This window comes from Phascolarctos cinereus, unplaced genomic scaffold (genome assembly GCF_003287225.1).
Source record: "Phascolarctos cinereus isolate Bilbo 61053 unplaced genomic scaffold, phaCin_HiC Scaffold_4;HRSCAF=312, whole genome shotgun sequence".
NCBI lineage: Eukaryota > Metazoa > Chordata > Mammalia > Diprotodontia > Phascolarctidae > Phascolarctos > Phascolarctos cinereus.
In genome coordinates this window covers 143,602,579-143,622,623 of record NW_027555847.1, presented here as the reverse complement: position 1 = coordinate 143,622,623, position 20,045 = coordinate 143,602,579, and the positions used below count along the sequence as shown (strand labels likewise).

Sequence of the window (20,045 nt, the reverse complement as noted above, 5' to 3'; positions counted from 1 at the left end):
ATATATTTATGCGTGTATGTGCACATGTATGTATATGTGTGTGTGTGTGTGTGTGTGTGTGTGTGTGTGTGTGTGTGTGTGTGTACACACCAGGGTCACACAGCTATTAAGTGTCAAGTGTCTGAGGCTGCATTTGAACTCAGGTCCTCCTGACTCCAGGGCCGATCCACTATACCACCTAGTGCATGTATTAATGTAGTGATTACACACGCTACAAGTTACAACATATCACGAGTAGTAGATGGGGAAAGAGGATGGGGAAGTGAATCCCAGTAGGAATAGGGGCCCAATATTATTAGCTTCACTGGGGTTCCTTTAATAGCTTATTATTTTTAGAAGTTGAAAAAAAAAAGCTACTCTACTCAACTGACATCAAGTTCTGATCTTAAAACATCTCAAAGACACGATCAGTTTCCATTTCACAGGTTGGGTAATTTTAAAGATACAATACAATACAGAGAAAAAGGGACAAATGACTGCATCTCCTTAAGTTTATGGGAAGTTAAAACCTTACCTGTCTCTAAAAACATAAAAGAAATGTAATTCGATAGTAGGCAACCACCTTTTGAGAATTCAGTCTGAACTCCTCATTTTACAGTGTTTGCAGATAGGATAAATTAAGTCCTAGCAAGGTTACATGACTCTGAAAGTGCTAGTTAATGGCAGATCTAATGCTTCCCATCTTGCTGCCTAGCATTTTTCCCATATCCCACAAAATAAAACTATTAAGTGAATCAAATGAAGAATTATAAAGAATGTTTAATATTTAAAGAAATAAATAAAAATGTTTTTTTAAAGAAAAAGTCATCTTTTGACCTGTGGAAGAGTATTTTTTTAAAATAAAACATTCTTTTTTAACCTTAGTTAGCTTTCTTTTGTACATTTCTTCAAACACATACACAACCTAACTCTAATTTATTTTTTTGCTTCTGTCATACACACAGGCTTAACTCTAATCCCAGTTACTACTGTTCTTCCTTTTTTTTTCAGCTGCTCATAGAGCTCATGGTGACCTGAGGGTGAAGTAGCAAGCAGGCCAAAGTAAGAGATGGACTACTGCTTCTTCACTGGAAATAATTATAAGCTTTCTTTTTCCCCTTGGGAACCAAAAAGCTTGATAGTAAGTTTGAAGGATCATACTCCATATACTAAAAATGAAAACCACACAGAAAGTCATCAAAACCTTTCGAGCTACAGCAAGGCTACAGAGAGTATTTAATTTTATGCCATATCATTGAGGATGAATTCACATACAAATTAAATCTATTCTACTTACAAATTTCACATTTGTACTAAGTTTCCCAAGTCTCCCAAAGAATATAACATTCTTTTAAGGAATAATTACACCCATATATATTTATTTATTCACACATATACAATACACACACACACACACACACACACACACACACACACACACACACACACACACACTTTTATTACTAAGATTCTTAATGTTACAGATATAAAATATTTTTATTATCAAGATTCTTAACCCGAAATAGAATACTGAGTAAGCTACTAATAATCACAAAGTAAACTGGTAATACAAAACAACAAAACTCAAACTTCTCATTTTAATATGTTGGTAAAAGTCTCTTCATAAGTCTATAAGAACAGGCCACAGAAGTTTGTTATTTTAACAAAATTTCACAAAAAATTATATTAATATAAACCACATACCAACTTTGAAAGACTAAGAGACTGAACAGTGAAAACCCTCACCTACCACCCATTCTTGTCCTATCAAGTCCCAACTTTGGATGACTCTCAATATCCAAACCTTCGCTCCCATTTATGTGTTGCTGAATAAAGCTGAGAATACTAGAACTGAGCTGGCTGAGACCACTACAAATTTAAAGAAGCAAATTTCCTTTTCAACAAAAATTGCTGGAAAAACTAGTATGCCATATTCCACAATAAGCTGAAAATGGATATACAATCTTAATATTAAAGATCATACCATAAAAATGTTAGAAGACAGGCAGATCATATATCTTTCACAGCTATGGGCAGACATATTATTAACTCAACAAAGGACAGAGGGTAATCACAAAAGACTAAGGAGACAATTTGACTGCATAAAACTGAAAAGCTGATGCACAAACAAAATATATATTGAGAATAAGAAAAGTTGAATGGGAATAAAAATCTTTGTATCAAAATTCTTAGGGCAGAGCCGAGATGGCAGAGTAAAAGCAGTGATTTGCTCAAGCTCTCCCCCAAACCCCTCCAAATACCTATAAAAAATGGCTCTAAACAAATTCTAGAGCAGCAGAACCCACAAAAAGAAACAAATTTCCAGCCCAAGACAGCCTGGATATTTGATTGGAAAGGTCGGTTGTGCTGGGCTGGGAGAGGAGCGCAGTTCAGCGTGGGCCACACAAAGATAGGGCCTCAGCGAATCTGGAGCAGGCCTCAGGGGTCTGAATCAAGGGGAGCTGTGGTGGTTTCCAGACTCCTCAACCTTCAAATGCCAAAGACAACTTAGAAGATCAGTAGGAAAAGTCCTGTGACCACAGTGAGAGAATAGCTCAGTTCAGCCCCAGTCCTGGGACAGCCCCAGAGCTTGTGGTACTGATGGAGAGGGAATTCTCCTCACAGTTCCAAGGCAGAAAAGAGTGCTTGCGCTCACCCACAGACCAGAGTGCAGGTCAGGAAAGGAGTAAACACCTCACCCCTTATACCATATCACCTTGGAAGAACTGAAAATTTACAGGTCCCTAGAAGCATCTCTGAAAACAGCTGCACAAAACCCCCAAAGCTTGAGACAGTACATTCTCCACACTGGAAGCAGACCCCTACCTAAACAAAATTCTTAGATAAAAGTATGATATTTAATACATAAGACCATTAAGAAACAGATGTAACAATAAAGCCACTCTTTAAACAAATAAATTTAATATTTAATACTTAAAAATAACATTTAACAAATAAAATGGTCAAAGGTTATGAACAAAATGGTCTCAAAAGGACTGCAAACTATTAACCACATCAGAGAATGTTCTACATCACTAATAAGGGAAATGCAATTCAAAATACTTCAATGACAAAAGATAGGAATAGTCAAGGTTGGAGGAGTTGTGGGAAGATAGGTACACTAGTGCATTATTGGTGGAGTTGTGAAACAGTAAAACAACTTTGGTAAGCAATTTGGAATTATGCAAACAAAATGTTCAAAATATCCATATCCTTTGAACCAGATTCCATTGCTAAGCTATTGCCCCAAGGACACCATTGATAAGAATAAAGTCTGACCACGTGCTCCCTCCTCATCTTCTACTTGTAAGTTGAATTTTTGCACAAAAGTGCCAGATTTCTATTTATCTCAATTGAATTTCGTCTTAACAGAGTCAGCCCAATGCTACAGCCTGTTAGGATCCTTCTGAATACTGACTCTGATCTAGTGTTAACTATTCTTCCCAGATATGCTTTTATCCAAGTAACTTATTAAAAAATGTTAAGCAGCACAAGGCCAAGAACAGATCCCCAGGGTATTCCACTGAAAACCATGTGCAGGTTTACATTAAACAACTGAAAACTACTGACTCCAACCAGCTAACCAATTATGAATCCATCTAATTATATTCTCATCTAATCCATATATCTCTACCTTCTCTATCAGAACAGTAGGAGGTATGCCATCACAAGCCTTGCTAAAAATCTAGATAAATTACATCGAAACCATTCTGGATAGGAAGGAGAGAGGGAAGGAGGGAAGTTAGTCTGACATGACCTGTTCTTGATGAAGCCATGCTATGTGTTTTTTTATTTCAATTTTATTTTATGTTCAGATTCTAATTCTTTCCATCACAATTCCCCCCATTCAGTCATCAAAAAAAAGAAAAGGAAGAAAATAAAAATGCATTACAAATGTGTATAGTCAAACAAAACAAATTTCTACATCAGCCATATCTGAAGAACTATATTTTAATCTTCACTCTGAATTCATCACCTCTCTATGCGGAAAGGCACAGAAAGTTTCATCTTCTGGAACTATCATTGTTTCCATGGTATCGTCCCAAGTCTTTCAAGGTTGTTTGTCTTCACAATATTGTTATTACTATGTAAAGTGTTCTCCTGGTTCTGCTTACTTCATTTGGCATCAGTTCGTACAAGCCTTCCCAGGTTTTTCTGAAACCATCTTCTTTATCATTTTTTACAACGCAAAAATATTTCATCACATTCATATACCATAATTTGTTCAACCATTTCCCAACTGATGAGCAACCCTTCAGTTTCTAATTCTTTGACACTATGAAAAGATTTGCTATAAATGTTTTTGTACGTAAGGGTCCTTTTACAAGGGCAGGCACAGTTTAATACATGCTGTCTCCTTGTAATTACTACTTCCCTTTCAAGGTGTTCACCAACTAAATCTTCAATGATTCTTTCTAGAATTTTTCCAAGAATGAAAAACAAGCTCATTGGCCTATACTTTGAAGACTCTGTTCTTTTCCCTAGAGTGCTGGACCTGTAATTGGGAAGACGTGAATTTAAATCCCACTTCAGATATTTAGTATTGTGAGGATCAAATTAAATAACATGTAAAGCTCTTTGCAAACATTGAAGGACTATATAAATGCAAGCTATTAATAATAACAACAACTAACATTTACATAGCACTCACCATGTGCCAGGCACTGAACTTAGCACTTTTTACAAATATCTCATTTGATCCTCACAACAACCTATAATCATCCCCCTTTTATAGTTGAGGAAACTAAAGCAAACAGTGGTAGAGTGACTTGCCCAGGGTCACAGAGCAAGGAAGTAACTTAGGCTGGATTTGAAGGTCTTCCTGACTCCAGGCCTGGAGCTTGGTGCACTGTACCACCAGCTATCCTACAGGAGAACGAAGGAAACTCAGAGATCACTTAGTCCAATCTCCTTATTTTACAAGTGAGGAAAATGAAGTCCAGAGAGGTAAAAATGACTTGTCTACCATCATGCAATCAACAAGCTGCTAAGTGGGAGATTATTTCACCAAATTCCTAGCCTCTTGCTCTTTCTGGCGCACGCGCGCGCGCGCGCACACACACACACACACACCAGTAACAACCTATGATCTCACATCTCACAGTGGTTTTTCCACATCTAATCGTAGAGCCCCTAAATTTCTGTGTTATATTGTATTATAATATGCCCTACAGAACAACATAACTCTGGTTGCATTACGTGGCTCAGTAATCAAATAACTGAAACCACTGCTTTAGGACTTCTGAACATGGTAGCAAGACTAATTTACAATGGTAAAAGTTACTGACCAAGTTAAGTCACCTCTAAAGTAATGAATTTCACAAAGTATGTGACATAATACTGAATGTTATTGCAGATTTTTTAAAAATCTATAAATAATTGTTTAATACAAATTTTACCTAATCAGAATAGAGTATGGTAAATATAGTATTCACAAAATAAACAAAACTTGCCTATTATATACTTAAGGCTCACCTCAAAAAACATCAGACCTTGAACTGACAAAGAATTCAAAAAAAATCTGCTGTTACTGTGGAAAAACTGCACAGGAAAGGGTCTCCCCAAATGGAATATCTCACGGTATCACTCAAAGGTTCAGTGTGCTGCAATTCTTCATGGCAAAGAATACGGCGCTGTGAGTGAAAAAAGCTTGAGAGCCACTGATCTAGAACACTATTACCCCAAGGGCCTGTTAAAATAATACTAAAGTATCAAAAGTTTCCAACCCCTAGGCATCCAAAATATCCAAAATCAAGAAATCTAAGTTAGCCAGTTTGTTTTTTGAGAGGAAAAGATTACACTTTGATGGCTGAAATATTCTATACCGTAATGTATCTACATTCCATTCTCTAATGTATCTATATTCTATATGTTCTATTCTGTAAATTTAACAGCATTAGATACAGGGCCAAGCTACAAGTGGACACTGCCTTCTGATGATATTTGTCATATAACCTCAATTACAACCCAGTGATCAAACACCTCAATATAGTCTTACTTGAAAACAGTCGATTTCTAGTTATATCATATAGCAGCTAAAATTTATTAAGTTGCTACAATACTAGAAATAAACCATTAATTCATTTACACTGTCCCAATTACTAAAACCTAACTTTCTACACTCGATATTTATCCTACCAAGCAACTATAATAACAAATCTTAAAACGTTTTTGATGGAAGAAAATGCGTAGTACAAAATTAGAATCACTGTAAGGGGGGAAATTAACATACAAATAAAGTTCACGTGAGCATACTACCTCATATGCAGTATCCTTATAACGGCAGCAGCCAGATTTGAACTAAGTCTTCCCATAATACAGCAATGACTTAAATGACACAGTAAATCAGCAGGTAGACAAGGCAGAAAATATATCAATTGGACCAAACGCTGCTGAGATGCTGCAGGAAGAAGCACCACAGTGCCTTCTTGTGGATCTAAATTGACAAAAAGAAATTAAATTCAAATATAAAAATTGTCAGAAGTCAAAAGAATTCACTTAGAAAGATTTAACAATTCTCAATACAGGCATATTTTTCTGAATGTTGCAATTTCTGAACCATACTTAGAAATGCACAGAGTTACTATAACAACTGTTATCATAAAAACATCTTTTCTCAAGGTCTCTTTATTCAGAAAACAAAAAATACCCTGATCATTATTTAATGGGGGACATTCCATAACCTGCCTAGCTTTGTAGTTCAGAATAGGCCAAGATTTGCAAAATACTAATTTCTAATCATTTTTAAAAGCCAGAGTATTTAGAAAGTATCTTTAAAATAATTCCACTTTATTCTCTAGCAGCAATATACAATGCTTAACATTACAATGAGCAGATCCATAAATTTTCTTTTTCAGAAAGGAAACAATTCTGTGATTCAGAAAGAAGTTGAAAAGGGAAGCTTTTTAAGCTTAGTATATTTTATTTAAATGGTCCTCCATAAGTGATGAATAAAAGCATAAAGGCTTATTTTAAGTGTAATTAATGATGTAAATATGTCATAGTACAATGTGATGTTACTGATTTCTGAATAAAAAATTACTGTCTCCTCTAGGGATAATTATCAGTTTCACTGAAGGGCGGAGAAAGGGGAGGGAGAAGGGGGAAGATTAAAGATTCAAAGAACAAAGACATTATTAATTTCCCTAAACTTCAAAGAAAAAAATTTCTCCTATATACTAAGCTACCTGTTCTCAAGTTGTAAGAAAATTAAGTGACTACTTTACAGTTTCAAGTGGAGCAATCACATCTAAAGTATCCATAAATAAAAGTTTACTCCAAGTCACCAATATTTTATAATTCCTTTGAGTCTACTAATATTTAAATTATATACTGAGTTTAGAATTATGTGAATATCTTAAGTTTCTTCAACTAATTACGTCTTAATATCCTAAACCACTCAATTCAAATGAGAAGTAAGAAAAAGCTACCCTAAAAAATTTTACTCTGCCTACTTCAGAAAATAATGACACATTCAGAAATGGGGAATAAAGGTGATAACAAAACAAAAAACAGAAACCACTCATCAGAAGCTATGTTGTTAAACATCTTAAGTCATACCATAGATCCGAGAGGCAGTCGCTTGCAAACTATTTAGTAACTCTTTATTTGATCGTGCCGCAGCAGCATGAATGATATCAATAAGCTGAGTTGAGAGTTCAGGATTTTTACAGCCAAGTTGAGCAAGCTGCAAGGGCAAGCTAGCCAGCCAACGAGATAATACTTTACTTCGGCTTCTAAAAAAGGGCAAAGATGATAAAACATTTAATTTACTTAAGAAAATGAAAAAAAACCCCACAAATGGCATATTTAAGAACAGTGAAATAATGAAAAAATATGCATCAATCACAAGTATTTATTAAGCATCTACTATGAGCCAGGCACCATGCTAGTTACTACAAATACAAATAAAACAATGAAACAATCTCTATTCTGAAGGAGCTATCACAGAGCCCTCCATTTGACCAGCATGGTAGTGGAAATGTATTGTTCCACTTAAGAAAAATTTTAAAATAATTAACAGTTAAAACTTTTCTTATTCCAGTGTGATAAAAATTACTGTAACATTCTTCCCTGACTCCTTAAATGGAATACAATGTTACTGCATCTTTTCTTAATAACTTAAGTCATTCCTAACCAGGGAGTGAACAGGTAGTAAAGACAAAGACAGTGTCTAAAGAGGCCACAAGTCGTAATGGATACAAAACTGGCTTGGAGTTTAAAAAAAAAAGCAAGACCCAAGTTCTAGTCTTGCTTTTACCATATACTTTCTGTGTAACTCTAGACAAATCATTTAAATTTTTGGTGACTCAGGCAATGCCCCCAAGACTTTAGGTTACAGAGAAGGTGCCAATTTGCAAGGGGAGACTAAACTCATTATCAGGATTTCCTCATACCAATAAAATCACAGATCTGCCTCCCAACCCTCAGTATCTCTTTCCCATTACCATTTGGTACAGTACAAAGAGCATTAAGAAAACTGGATTCGAAACTAGTCCACCATTCACAGGCTTGTGACTTCCTAGGATCTCGGCTTCTTGTAAAAAAGGGATAATACCTCCTTCACAGGGCTATTATGAATTATCTTTAACATATTTCAATATCACACTCTCTCCTCTGGAGTACCTACCTTCAAATCAGAATTAGTAATGAAAGCCCCACCCATGTCCCCAAATCTTCTCCATTTCCTCTCATGACGACTCAATATCCAATCTAGGATCTTTCTAGTATTACAACTCATCCCCAAATTGATAATGAGAAACGAGTGGTATTCAGATCCAAAATTTCAGGAGGCTGTTATATCCTGGATACACACCTCATAACGGCAGTTTCATCCTGACTGGCACTGTTAGGCTTCCCAGTGATAGGCACCTATATGTTCTGCAACTGCACCAATAGTAGAGGGCATGGGACACAGTTAAAACTGCACAAGAGTGGAAACTTTTAAGTGAGCAGCTACTTTGACAGCGAGCGAAAATGTCATCCAGATGCTCCACAGACTCCTTTACTATGCCAAACCTACCCACAACCAATCATATATATTGCATGCTTTCTTGAGTACCTGGTCTTCAACTACTTATAAATCAAAACTAAACTTTAAGCTAAAAAGAAGCTATTTTTAAAATTATACATCTATGCAACTTAGTTAAGAACCCTGCCGTTAACCCATATGACATGATTTACATGAAAACTGCTCAAGTGTTCAAACCCTGTTGACTTCAGATCCCTGACCAGATGCCACCAGGATCTCTCCTTCTCTGCAACCTGCTTGCTGAATCTTTCTTTCCTCCTCTTAGTTAGATGCCAAACACCAAGAGAAAAAGCCTGGAAAAGCACTCTCCCTTTCTCAAAGATTGGGGCAGGAGCCTCTCCAATTACCTACCCACACAGGGTGGACAAGGCCCCTCACACCATTTAAATAAGTAGGGATTTACCAAATACAATCTTTCCAGTAAGATGGAGGATAATTGGTCCTTACAGTCCATTATGCCTCCTGGCCTGCCAGGCTTTATTATGTGCCATATTATAGAACCTTGCAAACTCCTGAGCCATGACATCTAAACTATAAAGCTCTCATGGACCTTGCCATCTATGCCACCACCGCATTTCGGAAGTGATCCTAAGCTTTTCCATCTTCATTTCTGAACATTCCTTCATGAGCTGTCTCCTCTAAGTAGAACGTGACCCCCTTATGAGCAGGGTATGTCTTGATTTTCTATTTCCATCTTGAGTGTACTTAAATGCTTTTTTTCATTCATTTTCTTTCAAAGTTTTTATTCCTTCCTTCCTTTCTTTTTTAGGCAATTGGGGTTAAGTGACTTGCCCAAGGTCACACAGCTAGTACGTGTCAAGTGTTTGGTCTGAGGCTGGATTTGAACTCAGGTGCTCCTGACTCCAAGGCCAGAGCTTTATCCACTGTGCCATATAGTTGCCCTCAAAGCTTTTATTCCTAAATGATTCATTAATCAAGAAACACTATACTATTCTATGCAATCATTTAACTGAACTACAGTACAACATGCCAAAAAGGAAGAAATATCACCATAGGAAATTATACCTAGGATGAAAAATTAACAAATTAAAATCCTTTCTTACCTAATCTTGTGAGGACCCATTTCTTCTTTCTGATAAATGCTACTAAAAAAGTTCAGAAGTGAAGAACGGACAGAAACAAGGAGATTCTTCTGTTGATAAAGTGTATAAACTGCTCTGATTAGCACCTCTGTTGCCACTAGAAGGAGAAGGAAAAAAGAGTTTACAACAAATTTTATATAAATTGATTAAACATGAACTTTGGCATCATAATTACATGATCAGTCCTCATCTTCTTTGGAAAAAATTTATTACAGCAAACTCATGATCATAAAATTTTATTAGAAATACTATAGAAAATCCAGTCCATTAAATAGTGTTTGATCTAACTGTCAAAGTAACAACTAGCAACTGAAGAGAGGTGTTATCCTTTTCTCTGACAGAAAAATGACAACACAAAACAGATCAATTAAGATGGTACCACTTGTTTCAAGTGATTGTCAAGTGACACAAAACCTCAGCAGGGACACCAGAAGTGTGGAACTTCAGAGAGAAGAAGGAAGATATCGAAAAAAGGATTTCTTTTGAATGAAATATAAGCAGAAATGCTAGTAAAGAAGAAATTAGAAAATGACTATTAGTTAACAGACTATTCTGGCAAACATACCCAGAATACAGACAACTTTTTTCCCAAAAGAGCTGGCCTGTACAAAATATTAACAGGTAATATAACTGTGCTCTAACTGGCTTCTGTCCACTCCAGCTCTAGCCTCCTACAATAAGAGGCAAAGATTGAAGATGTAACATAATTAGTCCCCATGGTCTAACAATGCGGGTTTGGAAATCTGCACAGTACCCATACAGTAACCCACTGTAGACAGATAGTGTGGTCCACCCCAAACTCCAAGAGGTCAGCCACAGATCAATTATACTACCTACTCTCCTGTCCAAACCCTCAACTTTAGCAGTAAAATGTATTTTAATATAACTTAATTACTTTTCAGCTTATATGTTTTCAAATACACATCACTTTAGAGATGTTGACTATATTCAGACCTATTATAGCATGAAAGGGAAAAAAGAAAAGACTCATCCTAAAGTTATCAGTTCAACAAACTTAAATTTAGTAAGCACCTATTATGTTCTTGTTCTATAATCATATGACAAGCACATCACATTTCTTAGAGAACTAGTCTAATTAAAACCTAAAAAGTATGGTATTTGTGTTAATATTTTCTTCTTTTGGATTAGCACAGAACAGTATACCAAAGGTATTTGGGGAAGGGAGTTCGGACTTGCGATTTTATCAGTATTAAGATATTTTCCTTTCTTTATGAGCTTTTCAGAGTGTTTAATGTACTTAAAATAATTTAGTCCAAGTTTTTTCCAACAAATAAATAAAAATAAATAAATAAAAATTTGAAGTAGCTATTGTATACCCAGCATTGTGTTAAGTGCTGGGAGACTTACAAGGTTTAGATGAGACAAAATCCTTGCTTTCATGGGACTTAAAATCTAGTAGGAAATAACACATATAAAGACTTAATAATCCGGGGTGGGGGGGAAGCTTTCTGTGTGGACACCAGGGGAGAGGGCTGGCCCAGAGTATATCAATCTCTGCAGAGAGCCTTTAAGCCTTATTAGTACCTTCTCCCTCTTCAAATCATCTGTCAACTCATCTGTGGACTTTCCTAGAACAGAATGCATACCTCCAAAGGGAAGAAACTGTTTTATTTCTACCAGTGAATTCCCAGTACTTAGCATAGGATCATAAACATAAGTGTCTGGTGAATGAAAGAATTAAGAAAGTAATCATTTTTTAAAAGTTAAAGATATTGATGTATTTAAGTCTCACAAATTTGTAACCATAAAGAATAGAAGCAAAGCTAGATAATTGTTCAGTATTGTCAAACTTCTTCCTCCAGAGACAAGTAGTAAATAGTTAAAGAATTCAGAAAGACACAAGAAAGGAGTACAAATAAAAACAATCTTATCCACAACTACTTCCCAGAATAATTTTAGAAATATCACTTACCTCTATTTGGCTGTATTTGCATTAATCTCCATGTCACCCCAAGCAATCTGTTCAACTGCTTATTGTTTAGCTTGTAGCCATCTTCAAAACTCTCAGTTACAAATTTCCTAATCATTTCTATCCAATCAAAGTCATTTTGCAATGTTGAGGTACTTGCCAGGGACACCATGATATCACACAAAGTTAAATTCAGTAAAAGATGATCTACGTTGTTTAATGGAGTCATGTACTTGCTGCTAAATTAAAAAACAAAACAAAACAAAACCCAAACTATAAGACATTGTATCCATTATAATGGGGTACTTTCTTAACAAACATTAAGAAGACTGCCTCCCTTAATAAAGTGCAAACTTCAATAGCAAGTGCAAACGTGTTTGGAATAACCGTTTTGGTAAGACATTTATCCAATTAGGGAGTCACATTTGGGGTGAAGACCTGAAACAGGTTAAGGAACTCTCAGTTTGAATCTAGAAAGAACTAAAGAATATAACCACTGTAAAAAATATGTCAATATATCAAAATATACATTGGCCTATACTTCACAGTGGTTTGTTACCAGGCAAAATTTGATGTAATCATAATGAATTCAAATTACTACCAATGGCTAATCTTCGTCCTTGGTTCTGGGGAATAAAACACACTTCTTTACTCTCAGTAGAGAAGAGAATACATACAAGAGCAGAATACTAAAACACTATCAAACAAAGCTGTTCTACTGATCATTTTGCTTAACATTTTCTTTGATAAAGAAGGAAGAAACAAGCATTTATTAAGTGCCTATGATGTGCCAGGCACTGCGACAAGAGCTTTACAAACATTATCTCATATGATAATACTGCTCTATAAGAGGGCATTCAACTGAGAGGGAGTGTATCAGGAACGACCATGATATTTTTAAAAGTTATCAATAAAACTTTTTTTAAAAACTAGGTGGCACAGTGGATAAAGTGCTGCTCATAGAGTCAGGAAGATCTAAGTTAAAATTCCAGCCTCAGACACTTACTAGCTGTGTGACCCTGGGCAAGTCACTTAACCTCTGTTTGCCTCAGTTTCTTCATCTGTAAAATGAGAATAATAGCATTTATTTCCCAGGGTTGTTGTGAGGATCAAACCAGATAATAACTATAAAGCACTTAGTAAAGTACCTGGCACATAGTAAGCACTGTATAAATGTTAGTGACTACTGTTATTAAAAACAAGCAATAGATATAACAAGCACTGCAAAAAGCTAATAATTACCTAGGACTAAGATAACAATAATCACCCCTCAGAAGTTTTACTCAACAAATCATTCACAGGGCTCAGATTCTTACAATCTAGCCACTGCTCAGATTCTTACAATCTCGCCAATAGCACACAGATGCTCAGACTCCTTAAGAGTCTGCCTAATATGGCAGATCTTTAATAAACCTTATCTTTGGCTGCAAGATGGCTTGGGTCGATTTTTTGGGGGGCAGGACCTGCATCTTGGGGTCCCAGCACCCCTAAACCTCTAGATCTCATCATATGGTTCCCTGACCAGGAAAAACTGCATAATCCCAAACTCTTCACCAGCCGAGACTGGAAGAGTTGTGTTTTCCAGACTACCAGTCATTCACCTACACTTGGTAGCAAACAGTGAGTACCAGCCAATGTCCTCCCCATCATTCCTTGGATGCAGCCTGTGCTCAATTCCAGTAAACGCTTCTTTGGGACCCCCTTGAGGCAGGAACAGCTCTACACCCCTTGCCAGCAGGAAGCAGTTTCAGAAGCTGAGACCTTCACTTCTTGCCCCAAAAGAATTTGGGTCCCATTTGTTTGGGGGGGGGGAGAATGATAAGAATGGGATCTAGACCCCAAAAAGGAAAAACCCTGGACTTCCCCACCTGGCCAAATCTCTAGAGGTCCCCTGAGGTTATAATCCCATCAACTGGCCTTTCCTTGTGGACCTCCCTATGGCCCCAGGCCACATCCCACCCTTAATCCTATCTGGGCTCCACTCTCCCTTGGCAACATGGTCCAGGTCCTTGGAATTCTATTACCTCACAGACTACTTGGCCCCTCCTACATCCCTCTTATAGTCTTAATGTATATAAGGTCCATCTTGTCTCCATTAAGGTGCTTAGATTCTTATAATCTAGCCACTAGCTCACCAATGTTCAAACTCCTTAAGAGCCGGCCCAATACGACGGATGTTCCAATAAACCTTATCTTTGGATGGAAAAAAAAAAACATTCAAAGTATGGGCCTTAAATATACAACATTCCCAAAGGGGCCTCATCTGTTCCATTAAGTTCTCTAAATTTATAATTATTTTCTGCCTTATTACTAATTTTAAACCCATAATGTTTTTCTTTCCAGAGCCATACTCTTTTGGTACTAAGGGGCAGACTGTCACTTAATGACACAGATGACTTTGTCATATTTCCACAGCCAGCATCTTAACTGGTCACAAACATTACTAATTCTCACCTTCTGGTAAAATCTGATTATGTTTAGACTTTTCTTCTTTAGCCAAAGAAAGCCATTCTTTCTTTGGGAAAGGCTACCACTCCTTCTCATTTATCAGCTGTGTGATCTTGGACCAAACATTTCTCTTCTATAGGCCTATTTCCTCAACTGTAAAATTAGATTAGACTAGATGATTTCCAAAAGCCCCGCCAGGCTTAACACTATGCGTCTAACTCACATTTTTCTCCTGTTTTATGGGAGGTCATAATTAAACTCCATTTCCCGGACCACTGTTACAAACTTACTACTCTTTAATGGATTTCTCCAGGAACTACAATACTACTGACCCAACCTAATCAAGTCAAAAGCCACCTCCCTACTAGCTTACATTTCCTCCACAAATGTGTTCACTCCAGTGAGAAGCAACCTTTATTTTCTCCGAACTATAGCATCTATCCATACAAAATTTTATTAATAGCAATTGTTTTCCTATTTTATAGATGAAGAAACCTGAGGCTCAAATAGGTTAAATAATTTGCTTAAGGTCATCATCTACTAAGCGTCAGATCCAGAAACTGGTCTAGAATAAAATTTGTCCAGGATCAAACATATTACCACTATATTTGTTTTATAAGAAGTAAAAAGATAAATATCAAAATAAGCTTTTCCTTGAAGATGTAGTGGATGATGGAGATGAAACACTGCATATAATGTCAGACTAGGTTCATGTAATGTAATGTAACTGACCTTATTCTTTTTTGTTTTTTGGTATAAGGAATGGCTCTTTAGGGAAGGGAAACAGGAAGAATATATTTAGAAATGAAGGTGATATGTGAAAAGTAAAAAAAAATTAATCAAAATATACTTTTAAAAGTATTAAGTTTCCCAAAATGAAAAAATAAAAATAGGTATTTAATAGAATATTGGTCCTAGTTTAAATAAGAGTAATTTTAACAATGATTAAAATGTAAGCAACCTAAAAATAACTTCTGAAGGACTCATTCATATTTTTAACTCAAAAATTTTAAGTTATAGATCATATATTCCTTTTCCAGCTCTATATAATGGAAAACAATACCTTTTATTTGATTCTTTCCTTTTATGTTTCATTATTTCTTGTAGATTATAAGGAAAATTACTCATAAAATGGTGCTTAAAATCAAGAAGGTAATTCTTTCGAAGCCATACCTCCTATTAAAAAGACAATGCAACATTAGAAAAATCTGAGTAAAATTACATTTAATTACTTAACAGTCAATAATAAAACTTAGAAGTAGAAACTAAAAAGTTTCCTTTTCACCTATTGTTCAGTCGTGACCAACTCTGTGACTCTGTGAATTCATAGGGTTTTCTTGGCAAAGATAATGGAGTGGTTTGTCATTTCCTTCTCTAGTGTATCCCCATTTTTTTAAACAGATGAGGAACTGAGGCAAATGGGGTTAAGTGACTTGCCAAGGGTCACACAGCTGGTGTTGGAAGCCAAATTTCAACTCAGATCTTCCTGACTCCAGCTCCAGTGCTCTATCTACTGCACCACCTACCTGTCCCCTAGCTATACTTGTAACTACTAAAAATGACATCTGCTAATGACAATCTAAGTAAAAGGAAAGTGAATTGGTATGGTCTACCATTTTCACCTTCAAAGCCTTTGTCAAGTATATTAATTATAGTCACTCACAACTTATTTTGCAGCCAAATTAAACTTCAGGGAAATTTTATTCTGTTATTCTGAACTTAACACCAAATAAAATAAGCATTTCCATATACAAAGTCAAACAGAAAGAACATTGTACATAAAACTATGAATCTCTACTATAAACTGATTGCTTTTCCTTTTAATTATGTAAGTTCAACATATAACTTTCAAAGCTGTCCTGTTTATTAAAACTTACACTGGAAGTAGATACCACAAAAATTAAATTTTACATTCTAAGCAATTAATGCAATAATTATGAAACACATAAGAATTGTTATAAAACTCTCAATTAAACAGCATTTCTAGGATTCTCAAATATGGACACTCCCTCCACATTTATCAAAATGTATAATGGTTCACCTTTTAAACAATTTCCATTAAAGACAACTAGGCACTGGTATTGAGTCAAATATACTGTGTCATTGACAGAAATTTTCAGATGAAGATAAGTATAGGCAGTTCATTAAATAACATCAAATGAAGCAATGAGATATAAAATGATTGTTTTTTTTTTAATTAGGACTAACTGAAAAAGGCTAAAAATTACTGATGAGCCCTCAGAATTAACAACATAATTCACTGATTCTTAACTGTACAAAACTTGCAAACAGCAAATTATAACTAAGTTACCCTAATTAGCCATATTACAATCCACAAGCATACCTGATAATAGTTTACTGAACTTTTTTTTCATTTTGAAGAACAAAAATTTTAATTTGCGAAAAATGCCATATACTTGTTTCTAGTGAAGTTTCCCAACTGTTGAAAAGACCAAAAAGATATATATACAGAAGTAATCTTATGACCCCTAATTATATGCAAGCAATTTTGGGAAAGATCTAAAGCTCAAATCTTTGACTTAAATTTGAACTCAAGATCAGCATGCTCCTTAAGCTTTCCAAAGTTGACTTTCTAGGGTTCCTTCCCTACTTATTTGAAGTCTTTCCAACCATCGTGTGTAAGGGGCCAGGAGAGAAGCCTAGCTAAAGGAAGTGATGAAAATCAATTTTTAATAAAATGCTTTTTGCCCAATTCTAATGTCTCACTATGGCAGGTGAGTGACAGAGGCGGGAAACCTGAGGCCTCAAGGCCACATGTGGCCCTTTAGGTCCTCAAGTGTGGCCCTTTGACTGAATCCAAACTTCACAGAACAAATCTCCTTAATAAAGGATTCATTCTGTAAAACCTGGACTCAGTCAAAAGTCTGCATGCAAGAACAGAAGGCCACAGGTTCCCCACACCTGTAGGCTCTCATGTCAGTAAAGGCTAACATCTGGCAGGTTCTGCCATACTGAAAAAGCTTCAAGTACAATCTTTGCAAGAGATTTGTATTCAGTCTAGTTAAATATGAAGAGGTTCATCAGCAACAAGCGTGGTGGCAAAATTGTTGGTGGTAAAATTCTTTGAAAATATATTAATGCAAGAAAAAAAGGAAAAACCCAGTCCAGTACAGCCACCTTCTGATTCTTCAGCAATAGCGGTAGTATGGCAAACAGAGGTAGAGGGTATTAAGAGTCAAGTTTCCAGACCATCTATAAATATTCACTTAACTGTCAGTACTCTAAATGTGGGATCTTTGTCCAAGTAACTAGTTAATACACACTCTAGTACAGGAATTGAATCTTAGCAGTCTTCAAAGTCGCACTAAAAATTACTTTAGAAAACAAAAAGTTGAAGTTAAAAGGAAAGATGGCTTACAGAGAATCAAACATTACATGATCAAAGGCACAAAAATATTATCATTTCATAGAACACTTGGTCATCTCATATTGTAATATTCATGAAAAATATCTTCAAAAAGACCATCCAGAAGATACTGGCAGCTTACACATCAACATCTATTGTAGAGGTCCAGTAGGTAAGGAAATTCTATGGAGGGAATATGGTAGATATAGTGAGGAAAAGACTAAATTTACAACTGAAGTACCAGGACTATGATACTGGCTCTTACCTGTGTTACCTCAGACAAGTCATTTAATCTCTCTGGGTCTCAGTTTCCTCATCTATAAGACGACAGGATTGGCCTAGGTGACTTCTAAGGGCCTTTCCAGTTCTTAATCAAAGAGCCCAATTTATGAACTCTATAAAACTTTCTAAATTTAATCAACACATGCTTTAAAACTTGATGACTTCAATGCAAAGGTAAAAATAGGGGAACATAATGAAAAATGTAAGGAAACATGGTTCAGAATTAAGATATAAAGAACATCACGAATACTTTCTTCAAGAAGAGTAAGGAGATGTTGGATACCGCTTAGTGTCAAATAACATTTGCCTCCAAAAGGCAAAATTAATTATCATTTCACAAGAAAAAACTGTTATGTATGTGAGAGTCATTTTAAAATCACCTGCCCCGGTACTGTCAGAACCCTGATTTGTTATAGGAAAGATCTAAATATATGGTACGTTAGAAGAAGTTTTAAAAGATGTAACATGCAACTAAGACAACACCAGTCTGACCAATTTAACCAAGTTGCTGGTATCTACCAAAACAAGGAAACTGATAAAAGAATACATTCACACAGATTACTACCATTTATTAAGGAAATTTAACCAGTATAAATCAAGGAAGAAAAAAAAGTCTCTAGAATCTAGGAACATATACTTCAACTATCATGCTAAGCACAGCAATATGGCAGCCGACAGCAACACCAGTTTAGAATATCAAGTTATTAGCAGAATTTTGTGGAGTGGCTGGTGGAACAGAATGAATATCATTTCATAAAGCAGCAAACAAGAAATAGTATAGGGTAAAGCATGTTTATAGAACTCTTGATGAGAGACCCAAATAAGCCAGATCAACCAAGGGGTCAAACAGAAGAACAATGAATAAACAAAAAATATAAAAACTCTCTTAAGATCTTTGTAACAAACTCTTTTTCCCATCAATGACAATGGACCCAACATTTCTGGATTCCAAAATCAAAGTCATCCTATTGCTTCATCAAAAATAGAGATAGCACTAAAGAAAATAAAGAGAGTAAGAGAAACTGGACCAGACTAAGTATACAAAAGAAGAGGTCCATTCTTCAGGCAACAAAATTATGAGAGGGAGTGATCAATTCAACATATTTGAAAGTAGAGAGGCATCAAAGGCCTAGGAGAAATAGGAGCACTGGATCTGGACTCAGAGGTAAGACTCTGGGTTGAAACCATGGATATTGATACCTAAGTCACCATGAAGAAGTCACTTTCTTTCTAAGCCTTAGTTTCTGCAAAATCAGAGAAACTGAACTAGATAACCTCCAAAATCCCTTGCAAATCGAAATCTATGAACTTACAACAAATGAGGTGATCATGAAAACAGCAATAACTATCAATCTCCATATGTCTTCTTTCCCGTGTGTCTACTAAAACTTTATGCGAATAATCCTTGTACACATCAAGGAGATGCTTTGATGATGATTTTAAAAGGGAACAAACAAGCTTTTGCAAATGATACTCTAAAGCAGCCCTTTACAGACATACAACTGATTATTAATTGCAGAGAATACAAGACCCCACTTTTTTTTACTGTCTGTTAACCATAAAAAAGAATTTGATTCAGTAGACCAAAATCCTGCCTTAAAAAGCTCTCCCATGTTGCCTCCCAAGTTTATCAAAACCATACAAGATTTCTTGAAAGATGTAACAAAAAATAACTTTGATAACCCCCTGAGGATTAATTTTGCATGAGGCATAAAAGAGGGAGACATATGCTCACCAAAGGTATTTGCCACCACCATGGAAGATGTCCGGGATAAAGTCCAAATTGAAAAGTAATTCCTCTGTGGATGCTGAGGTCCTCCAGTTGCAATCAGCACAATGTCATCTGGAAACAGGAGCCTCAAGCCCCATAGCATTGCAGAGCTTCCTAAATGAGATCCATAATCA

General features: G+C 35.9%; 1 protein-coding gene across 3 annotated transcripts in view; it reads right to left on the bottom strand.

Annotated features, from left to right (window-relative positions):
- TEX10 (testis expressed 10) overlaps window positions 1–20,045 on the bottom strand; it is a 66,267-nt gene that overhangs the window by 25,109 nt on the left and 21,113 nt on the right. For 2 of the 3 annotated variants that reach the window (XM_020995536.2, XM_078152659.1), the window contains exons 5-9: window positions 15,555–15,667; window positions 12,047–12,282; window positions 10,075–10,210; window positions 7,540–7,715; window positions 6,238–6,415 (exon numbers count right to left, since the gene is read on the bottom strand). In XM_020995536.2, coding sequence (XP_020851195.1) covers window positions 6,238–6,415; window positions 7,540–7,715; window positions 10,075–10,210; window positions 12,047–12,282; window positions 15,555–15,667 — 839 coding nt within the window. The remainder of the gene's footprint in view (window positions 1–6,237; window positions 6,416–7,539; window positions 7,716–10,074; window positions 10,211–12,046; window positions 12,283–15,554; window positions 15,668–20,045) is intronic. The other variant, XM_020995537.2, reaches the window with a different exon arrangement.